General features: G+C 36.1%; 1 protein-coding gene across 3 annotated transcripts; it reads right to left on the bottom strand.

The window, feature by feature from the left end:
• Positions 1-3,048: 3,048 nt before the first annotated feature.
• cib3 (calcium and integrin binding family member 3) lies at positions 3,049-10,005 on the bottom strand. Of its 3 annotated transcripts, none has more exons than XM_015376588.1 (6): positions 9,797-9,966; positions 8,624-8,658; positions 7,714-7,825; positions 6,467-6,563; positions 4,944-5,139; positions 3,049-3,905 (listed from the first exon to the last, which is right to left on the bottom strand). In XM_015376588.1, exons 1-6 carry the CDS (start codon positions 9,845-9,847, stop codon positions 3,884-3,886), a joined length of 513 nt encoding a protein of 170 aa, XP_015232074.1. In that variant the 5' UTR covers positions 9,848-9,966; the 3' UTR covers positions 3,049-3,883. The 3 variants fall into 3 exon arrangements, with proteins under 3 accessions (XP_015232074.1, XP_015232072.1, XP_015232073.1); XM_015376586.1 differs by having other exon boundaries at positions 6,416-6,563; positions 9,797-9,963; XM_015376587.1 differs by lacking the exon at positions 8,624-8,658 and having other exon boundaries at positions 6,416-6,563; positions 9,797-10,005.
• Positions 10,006-11,143: the final 1,138 nt, after the last annotated feature.

Genomic DNA, 11,143 nt, shown 5'->3' with positions numbered 1-11,143 from the left:
TTAAAGCCTTTTTTAATTATTTTTTTTTAACATTGCTGTTCTATTGCTTGAGTAATATGAAAGCAAAGTCCTAGAGAGCAGATGTTAGGGTCACAATCTGTTTTTTTTGTTTTTTTTTTGGACTGATGCTTTTTTTTTTTTTAAAAACCTTTTCCTAAAATAATTATCCCATGTTGTAATAAAGCAAACATATTGTAAGTGGTTACGTTTTCATTCTGTATGTTGGGACATTCACAGGGAGAAAAACATAAATATCATTGAAAATTAAAAAAATCTATATAAACTGTACTGTACTTTCTAAACCCATAAGAGATGTATCTACACTGAACTGTAGATATGTGTACTTTTGATTTAATAAAAAAAGGAGTGAAAATGGTTTCCAGTGTTTGATCTTACCCCGACCACATGATCAGTGGTTGACCCCCTGCTAAAGCTTTGCTGTTTTCAGGACAAATGTAACCAAACCCCTCCTGATGCAAAATACATCTGCTGTCGAGGGTCCTAAGTATTGTCAAGTTAAACTAACAATCTGAGTTGATTGTTTTGGGGTTTTTTTTTTTTTTACTATCTCCATACATCTGTGGTTCATTTTATCCATCTTGGTGATTAATCCCGTTCACTTGTGCTTAAACATTGATCTCTACTCAGAGAAAGAACTTTAGCTTAGAGCTTCCCCAAAGACACCGCTGATAGGAAATGGGACATATTCAAAGTTTACACAATATTTAATACACAAAGCAAAAAAAAATGTGATTTTTTTTGATGCAATATTTGTGTTTGAAGACATTACTATGCACAGGTTTGCTATATGGTTTGTTTACCCATTTTCAATTAATTTCAATTATGAAAAGCAAAAAATAGTCAAATATTTGAACTCTATTATTTCTGATGTGTAATGTTTAACTCATCTGTTAGTAGGTTATCAACCTACTAACTGTACGTCCTATGCATATTGGACTGTTGGGACGTCCATCTAAAAGAAAAGGAAGGATAAATAAACAAATGTGACTGAGAGGAGTCATCCCTGCTCTTTGGAAGAATAATTTCTTTTCAAGTTTGGCAAATCTTGAGAGTAAAAAAAAACAAAAAAAAACTGGACTGTTAATGAAGTTCATCCTAATTAGAGAATTACTTGTTCTTCAGCTGAATAAACTCTGGATGTGACGGTGCATATTTTTTCCGTGGTATTTTCAGTCCATCTTTTTAGGGTTTTTGCAAGCAGCTGTGAAATAAAATGTTTTGACTAAATATTTAGTATTGTCATGTAAAGTAACAACCACAAGGGTCAATGCATTGCATTGAATTTACCAATACAGCATATTGAATAACTGAATTAAATCTTTCTCATAGTCACAGTGCCGGCAAGTGATATTATTTGTATCAAAAACTTTTTCTTCCTCTCCCACTAGGATTACTGCTTTGCATTGCTCACTTCATGAGTGGATAGTCTAGAGCAGGAACGTACAATTAATTTCTGTCTGTTTCTTTAAATTCATTTTTCTGTGTTTTTACATTCTATATCATAAAATGTATTGATTTATACATTTGTTTATATGCCAAAGCATATTTCTGTTTTATTTTATATATATTAAAACAGTAGTTTGGCAAACTTCAACATAAAAGCACGTAGGCCTACAGTGTATATAAAGAGCATAAAACTAAAAACAGTGCCTCAGCATGAAAACCTATATTCTAATGTTTGACAGCATCTTATATCATAATCATGTGAAAATCAAGTACAAATCTGGTGAGCATACAGCTTCCTGTACAGATGCATGCACCTGGGGAACCTAACCGCGTCAGCTCCATTATATATATATAGAAACTTTACTAAAACAGAAACATCCACATTTTCTACTCGCCTTTCTGTAGTTTTTTCTGCATGCAAGTATGCAGTTTTTTTTTTGTTTTTTTGTTAATCTTTTTTTTTTTTCATACAGTTCATCTTGTTTTTTCTACTTAGTTTATAGCTCCACGTCAGTTTGCAACATCTGACCGCATTAATCAGCTTAAATGTGTTTGAATATTGACACACAAATGTTTATAGTATGAAAAGATGTTTTTTCTGATCCAAACTATCACTTAGTTACAAACCAATGCAAAATGTGTTGTCAGTTTCCCCTATTGGTATTTATAACAGATCTTGACAAAAATACAAAGATGACTTGTTCCATGTTATTTCCTCTTCTTTTGATGGTAATCATTTATTTAAATAGATGATGAAGCCAAACATAAAAAAATGAGATCACTTTTATTTGTGGTTAGAGAGCTTTATTCCAAATACTTCTTAACAAAAAATAAATTTATTTCAGCTGTGAGGATAGAGAGAAAAAAAGAAAGCATCAGGACAGACAGGGAAAGGCTACTGCTTTTGTCTAATATCAGGCAGAAATGTGGGAGCAGCTATCTAATACCAAGTGATTCATTTCTAAATATTATTTATATAGAAACAATACATTAGCAAGATTTGTCATTTACTTACTAATATTAAATATTGTATGTTCGACAATGTGACTTTAACCGAGCCAGTTTTGTCAAACATCCCTCTGCTAAAGTTGAGTGCAGAGCCTCAAGGAGCAGATTTGGTCTGTACTTTGATTTTATAGATGGACTGATTCTTTTTGGTTTTAAACAATTCCTTTAGATCCTTATCCCATGTTGTTTTTTTTAAGCAAACATATTTTCAGTAGTGTTGCACCAATACCGATACCAGTATCGGACGGGACCCTGATACTGCCCTAAAATGGTGGTATCGGTACCGGCGAGTACCAACAAATAGGGCACCGATACCATTTTGAGAGCCATAAGTTTCTTCAACTATTGTCACCCACTCCTGGTAGGCAATAAAACTTCACCTTGTATTAGATTTTTTCCTGCTTCACAAAGGTAGGCAGCAGCTTGACAAAGCCATGATGGCAATTATTTTACATTATTATGGTATCGGTATCGGCCGATACTGCGCAGCCAGGTATCGGGTATCGGTATCGGGGCCAAAAAAAGGCATCGGCGCAACACTAATTTTTAGTGGTTATGTTTTCAATTTGGCTTTTAGGACATTCACAGAAAGCCCATAGGAACTCTGGAAAGAGGCTTCCCAGCATCCGCTGCAGGACCAGCAGGTTCTGCAACAGCTTTTTGCCTGCTGCCATCAGACTGTTGAACTGTTAAACTCTAAACTGGACTCTGCATCACACCCGCAACATTATTTGCACCACCGACGTTGCTAAAACTTTTATAATCCTTTTAAATAGGACACAACCTAATGTTATACAGCATTTTGCACCATATTAATTTTGCACTACACTGAACGGTTCTATATTAAAGCCCTTTTGCACCATTATTTTTTAAACTGGTTTTCCTTTTCTCCTGTACTCTTTACAAAATGATCACAGGTGCATTTTTTAATGGTAATGATCATTACACTGTTTTAAGCTGCTCATTTCACTGTTTTAAAAACTGTAAGCAACATATACACTCGGTGTATACAAAATGACAATAAAGTTTATCTAAGTCTAAGAAATGTATTTTCATTGGTTACCTGAATGGACAACCAATAGGTGACCTTGTGCTGAAGCTTTGCTGATTCATTCACCCCCCACTAGCCCACAGGGAGCCACTGGAATATTCGGCTCTTTTATATTCAGTGTAACCAAACCCTTTAACGACAAAACAAATCTGCTGTTGATGGTCATAATTAATGAAGCCCATGGCAGCTGATAAGCTGGGCGTCCACCTGCTGATGCTGGGCTGAGTTGACATTTATTTAGGGTTAAAAATATTCACTATATGACAACAATAAGTCATTTCTGAGAAAGTCCACATTTGTTCTGCAGTGCTTCCAGTCCATCTGTATTCAAGCCATCAGGAGGCACAGCTGGTTTCCTCAGATCCGTATGTGGAAAGTGCTGTGAAGCAAAGATGTTTAGATGTAATATTTATGTTTTTTTATTGGAACAGTAATAACTACAAAGATCAATGCAGTTTATTGGGATTGTATTAACCAGTGCAACGTAGTGCATGACTTTATATTGGACGAAATGGAAGCTCAAGGATGCCTTCTACAAATAAAGTGTGGCAGCAGTTTGCACAGAGGAGAGCTGGTTGATTTATGCTCTTATCAGGTTTGCTCTTCTCGAGACAATTCCTGCCCTTTACCAAAGAGCTCTGGGTCAGCGTGGGTGGAGAACATCTGTAAACATCCATATTCAAGTCTTTCTCTACACCTGGGTTTGGTTCTGGACTTTGAATAGGCTTGCAGTAATAAATCATTTTGTACCAAAAACATTCAGTGTATCTATGAACAAACATTAAATCCTCATCATGCTGGAAGGTAAACGTCCACTCTGCTGTCAAGTCTTTTACAACGTTAAATGATTTTGGTCTGTAGCCCTAAATTGGGGCCTTGCATTTGCTCAAAGAAATGTTTTGAAACAGAAAAATTGAATTAAGAATTTGCAAAAAATAACAAAATAGTTTCTTAAAATATTTTCTGTTTTTTTTTTTACTGTTTAATATCCCTTTTTTTGTCTGCTTCCTGTTTTCAGCCAGATTATCTTTTATTTGATCATTTTTATTTTCTGAGCATGGCTTGAAGGCACAGATTTAGCAGCACAGTTTTCTTCAACACAGTGCATATTGCATTGAAACCCTCACAGAACAGCAGGCAGGATGTATAGCAAACTAAATTAACACGACCTGGCTTTTATTATTTAATTGCCACACTAAAGGCAACTGGTTGCCCTGGATTTCATTATCAGTATCACATGCATACAAATGCCCTCTGCACTGTTCAGGTTCCTTTTATTATTTCATTAAAAATTTTGGAAATCATAATTAGTATTCCTTCCACTCCACAGTTCTTAATTATTAATATTTGTTTGATGAATCCGCTCAAGATGTAAAAATAATTCAAAGGGTGTGAATACTTTTAACGCCACTAATACCTGAGGAAATCTGGAGCTCTGTTAATCATGTTTTGGAAATCCTCAAGCGACAGGCGTCCATCGTTGTCCAGGTCAGCCTCGTCGATCACCTTCTCACACACCATCTTCACCTCGTCTTCTGTCAGCTCGTTGCGAGTGAGCTTGTTCAGCGTCTTCTCTAGGTCTGACTTGCAGATGAAGTCGTCATTGTTGAAATCTGTAACAAGCAGACAATATAAACCAGATACTGTTTCATTTGAATTGCATGTGTCAAATGTGATCAGTAAGCTTCCACTAATTGGGGCTGTTGGGATCCAAATATATGGTGATGGTAAGTGAAGTACGCTAAAAAAGTAATCAGACAAATGGAAGAGTCACAAACAATCAAGTCAAAAGACACAATAGTTACTCATAGTGCAGGTTTCTGGCACAGCCCAGAGACTTTATTATATATATCAAAGCGCTTGATTTAAAAGATTCATCCATAGTAGGCATTTTTAAACAATATCATTATAACCTTAGTCGTAAGTCCTTTAAAAAGAGAGTGCATGCTGAATTGCACTCCTCTTCTCTGGTGTCATAATGTGTTCATGTACCTGTTTCATTGGCAGCTGTTGTAAACTAAGCTTTACTTCGTTAGTAGTGTTCCTTAAAACCTAATGGTAAAGCGTAAACTAGAGACTGGGACCAAGGGAGAAGGTTCTAACTTCAGCTAACCTAATAAATGTGACATAATGTTCAAAATATGGGTTTGTCTTAAGCCCTTAGTGGTTCAAGAACTAGAATAGAAGTAAGCAGGAAAAAAAGGAGAATTCATAAGAAGTATTTTGTGAAAGTAACCTTGTTATAAAAGAAGCAGGTGTCATAGGTGTGCATTTTGGTTGGCTAATTTAAAAAAAAAAAAAAACAGGAATAAATGCACTACAGTACCACATAAAGATACTTCCTATTCTAAGCAAGCAGCAGGCAGGCAGATGCCAACTCCATATTGGCTGAACACATGAGGGTCTGTAAACCCTCTCTGCCCTGGACTACTGCTATATGGACATAGTGAAAAACATCAGTTGCTGTCACATTATCCTACCATTTAAACAAAGACTTGATTAATGTGATCAGTTTGTGATGAATCTACTGTGATCTGCTGCTATTCAGTCACTCTAAGTATAAAAACATAAAAGCTTTCAACATTCATATTAGATTCATAGGAAAGAAGATATTTCAAGTATAGACTGCAGGATTTATTTATATATCATTATCTTAGCATCACTACATGGTTTATTGACATCAGCACAGGTTATGCTGCATGTTAAAATGGATAAAGCTGCATCAGTTAACATATAAACATGAATTTTCCATTTGTTTATAGAATATGAAACTCTTATTTTAATCTACATTTTTTAATACTGTACATAATTGCATGTCAAACAAAAGCTTCCTTTCCATTTCCTATCCTTGCATTGCTTTCCATTTACATTCTCCCTGTGAAACTTTACCGTAAATTTTAAAAGCATAATAGGCCTTTAGGTCACGAGGAGCCATCTCACTGAGGACTGAGAACATGTCCAAGAAGTCATCCAGAGTCATGTTTCCCTCTCCATCCTCAGAGAAAACCTCGGCGATCCTCTGCCGAAATGGGTTGTCCTGAAAAGACACCAAAAAATAAAAATTTCCTCAGCTGATTTTAAAACAAATTATACTTAAACCATTTGATTAATTGGTCTGTGGGGATCCCCTAAAACCATCTTCCTCAATATGGCTAAATAAAGGACAATTTCATTATCTTAAAAGAATGTTTTGATCATCCCTAGTTAAAAATGCTAACAATTCAATGTATACATTAAAAAAAAAATTTCAAAAGGTATAGCAAAGCAATATTAATATACATTAATGAATATAAAGGAAATACAACTTTCCTTTATATGCCATGAGCATTGAAAAAATAACATTTCCTTGTTCTTTTTTCTTCCTAAACGCTGTTCATTGTTTTAGTACATATGTCTCTGGCTAAAGGTATAGTGCAGGATTTTCATGAATTTTTGAGAAGACCCGTTTTAGACCCACTTTCAAAAAAAAATAAAAAATACACATGCACAACCCTGTACCCGCTCCTGAGAGGGAACGCCTATTAAACGTGTGCGAGAGCGTGCACAAGCCTGTTTCTCCTCGTGCAACGCTCATACAAGCTACTTTCCAAAAGAAGATTTGCAATTTTTCCACTATGTTAGACTCACCACTGGTAAGTTAAAATGGGGATGAGCATGTAGGACGGCCTTACGTAAACATATCACCAGAATGATTGACAATTAGGAGGACCACTTATTTTGATTATCCACCCGGAAAAAGAACATCCTCCACTATACCTTTACGTGTAAGGATGGGGGCTACAAAAGCAGGGCTTTAGCCCGGGACATCCCTGATGCTAGACCCGCCCCTGGTTACATGCTGTAGAATCAGGCCTCCAGGACTGTTTTCTCATTTTAATGGGTGAAAATGTTGAATAAAATCCCAGTTTGAATGACTTTAGTATTTTGTCCTGCTTACACCTTACCTCGGTGCCTTCTTGTAAACAGTAAATATGTTTACCTTTCTCGCCTGTACGTAAAGGGCCATATAATCGATCCATTTTAGCCAGTTAGTCCTCAGGGACCAAAGCAGTATTCTTCAAGTTTAAAGGAGTCAGATAACATATAACCCTTGGGTGAATTCTGCCGATTAGTCTGTCATTAATTATGGATCAGGAACAGAGGGGGAGAGCAGGTCTGCAAGGTTTTTATCGGATCAGTGGCTCTACCTTCAGCTCCGGCATGCTGCCAATCAGCTCGTATGGTAACTTCACATCTGGCTGGTTGGTGTAGTCAAGAGGAACGAGCTGCGGTGCCAAATCCCGATATCGATAGAACAGTCTAGGAAGGTCCAACACATTCCCTTTCAGTATTAAATTACAAATCATCTTTTAGATTATAAAACATTGATGAATATTGGTTACTATTAATAGACTTTCCTTTTACAAGCATTAAGCACTAAAAAGATTCAAATACAAAATAAGAAAATAAAAAACAAAACTTAAAAAGAATCTGATTTTAGTGAAAGTCGATCTCAGAGGGACGGGTCAGCTGAGAAAAGAAATGAAAGGAATCAGGATAAAACAGTGGAGGAAGAGAACTCAGCAGCCTCCATTTCAATCTGGAATTAAATATAAAAAAGTAATTTTTATTATAGGTTTACATTACTGCAGTAGAACTCCTATAAACTTGTTTTCCAGTTTTAGTCAACCCAGATCGCTTCATATGGGCAGGTTTAGGTAAAAAGCTTTTTTTGGGAACTATTTTGGGACTCATAAAAGTCGATGTACATTTGCCTCTTTTGCATTATTTGTTATTTTGTCTTTCCCATTTTTAAGAAGGACATTATTTTTGAGTGACTTGAGAAAGACATGGCATTTAACTAGAAGTTTGACAGCTGTCTGACTTATTCAATAAAAAATAAATTACGCATGCATGAAGAATTATATTTTATTCATTTTACAAAAATGATTTCAGTTGTGTAGAAATGCTGTTAATCTGCACTTTTCTTCACACTGCATAAATGTACTCAAACTAAAGGCTGCCTTATTCTGGATATGTTGGTCTAACATTGGATTACTTCAGCATGCAGTTTAACTGATTGATGTTTTTGATATGTTTAAGATTGGTGATGCTCACCTGAGAATTTCTTTCCTTGTAAAATATGTACAATCCTGCAAATACAAAGAGACAACCGTTTGAAATACAGAAATCCCTACTTTCACATATCCCTGCTCTATTTTATTTAAGTGCTGTGAAAATGTATTCCTCCTATTGCAGGGGTCTTTTTTTTAACCAATAACTAATTTAGTAAAAAAAAAATGTGTTTCTTAATTTTTGTTTTAAAAAGAAAAATAACTTAAAAACGCAGACAAATGAAAGTGCCTTGCTCATGAACACTGAACAAACAGGTGCAGAAGTCTGACTCAATATTTCCTGTACATCAGAAAACACCTGATTTCAGTCCTTATATATATATATATATATATATATATATATATATATATATATATATATATATGTATATTATTATTTTAATTTTTTTTTTGCATGTATACAAATCCATGTCAATTTTCCATTTTTATAACTTTTATTTAGACTTACTTTTGACAATTTCAATGTATTTTATTGGAAGTTGAATTTTCTTCCTTTAATCAAGGGTTAGGTACACTTTCAACCTCAACCATATACAAGCACATGAAAACATAAAATGCAGATTTTCAAACCGTGTATTTCAAAGCGTGGGCTCGTACCTGATTGCTGAGTCATAAATGACTTTTAAAATGCAACCAATCTTGCAAACAATCTTGCAAAGAACAGCAGACAGAAATTTCTCCACAGACATAAATGCAGCGTGTCAGTTATTGTAGACTCCAGTTTAAATGTACTTATCATTATTACATTTTATGCATTGGAGAGAGGAACAATAGGAAGAAATCTGTGGCGTCCTGTTAAGAGCAAATTCTTTATGATCTAAAATAAATAAATATTTATCAGCTTAAGTTTTTTTCCATGCATTAAACCAAGCTGCATTTGAAATAATTTTTATGTCTGTATGCAAAACACATCAAATGTAACTTCAGACATCTATGGACAGTGTTGTTTTTAGGTTGGGTAAATAGCACTTTTCTACTAAATCACATCAACAAACACTAAGAGTTGCAGTCTCTTGCCCTGGCTTTATTCATTTTCTCAATAAACCACTGGTTAAGAACAAATTTAATCTGCTTTGTCATCAAGGCTACAAATATAAAGGCTACAAACATCATGGTTATGCTTCAAATTATACAGAAAATGGGATCCATAACCAACCTGGTATGCATCAAGCTGCTGTGCTGTGAAGATGGTTTGTTTATTCCCCATTTCTGAGCCCTCAAGCTCCCAAACCACAGATCCATCTCTGCCTCAGCCTCCAGCGAAGGGTTTTTATTAGGGTGGCCCTGTCAGATATGAAATAGCAGGACAAAAGGAAGCCAGAGCCAAAGAGGAGATCGGGTGTCGAGCTGCAGCCGGGCCCTTTGCTTGCCACCATAATGGCAGCATTTCATCGTTTGCTCCATTGTGAATAGCAGCCCCTCTGATAATGAATGAGAGCTGTCGTCCAGCATCATGCCAAGTGGTTTCAACCCCCTTTGGTGCCACTCTATGGCCAACGCCTCGCTCACTGCTCAGGTTACATTCTTTACAGGCAAGGTTTTGTAAAGCACTGAAAGAAACGTTGATGGCTGACAACAACATTGTCAATGTTTTGTCTCAGCTCCACATTAAAACCTTTAGCAGAACTGCAGAGTTCCCTCAGTTCGTCTGGGCAAAAAGCCACCAGCTTAGCGTGTGCTTTAACTTCTGTTCAGTTTTAACATGATCTGGATACATTTTTAACACACTTTTTTTAACACACATTTTTTTTCGCTTTCATCAATCTACATATGCATTACCTAATAAGGTAAACTAGCCTGAGTTATTTTCCTATTTCTACTCCCTAAGTACAGTAAGATCTACGGCATCGTGTTTGAGGGCTTGCATGTGTTTTCTACTGAATCATGGAGTAAACAAAGAAATCCAGATACTGAAAGTTGTGCAAACACAAAAAACCAAAGCATATTTCTTTTATATATCTCAAATCAATATGTAACTGAAAGCACATGAAGGAGGATAACATGCAAACAGATGGAAATAAGCCCTACATTTCTCATCCTCATCTCTGTACAGCCAACAGGAGACACTGATGCTCTCCTCCTGAGGTGTTGACCATCAGAGCAGGATATTTTTAGATGTTACACTCCTGCTATGAACACAGAGAGGCTCAGGGTTTGGGTGGAACGCTTTAAAGCTGCATTTAGGGACTGATAAACCTAAGGTCCTGTTCCACAGACTGTTCCAAGTCTGTTCCTGCTAATGCTGCTCATCAGAATGAAGCAACCAGGCTCTCACCAGGCCTCCTCGACGCAGCAATGAGGAGTAGCACTCCACCAATAATGCACTGTTTTACAATGATCTGATGAAACTGATTAGAGGTAACATAATGCCTCATGTAGTGTCAATAAAGCCTTTCCAGCAGCTATGAGATTTATGCAGACTAATATTTTTCCATGCTGTCTATCATTCCTAACCCGCTCCCTCCACTGAAGGTTTGAGTCCGGCTGGTTTTCCATCACATGG

This window comes from Cyprinodon variegatus, unplaced genomic scaffold (genome assembly GCF_000732505.1).
Source record: "Cyprinodon variegatus isolate N-32 unplaced genomic scaffold, C_variegatus-1.0 Scaffold137, whole genome shotgun sequence".
Taxonomy (NCBI): domain Eukaryota; kingdom Metazoa; phylum Chordata; class Actinopteri; order Cyprinodontiformes; family Cyprinodontidae; genus Cyprinodon; species Cyprinodon variegatus.
This window is presented reverse-complemented; position numbering and strand designations above follow the sequence as displayed.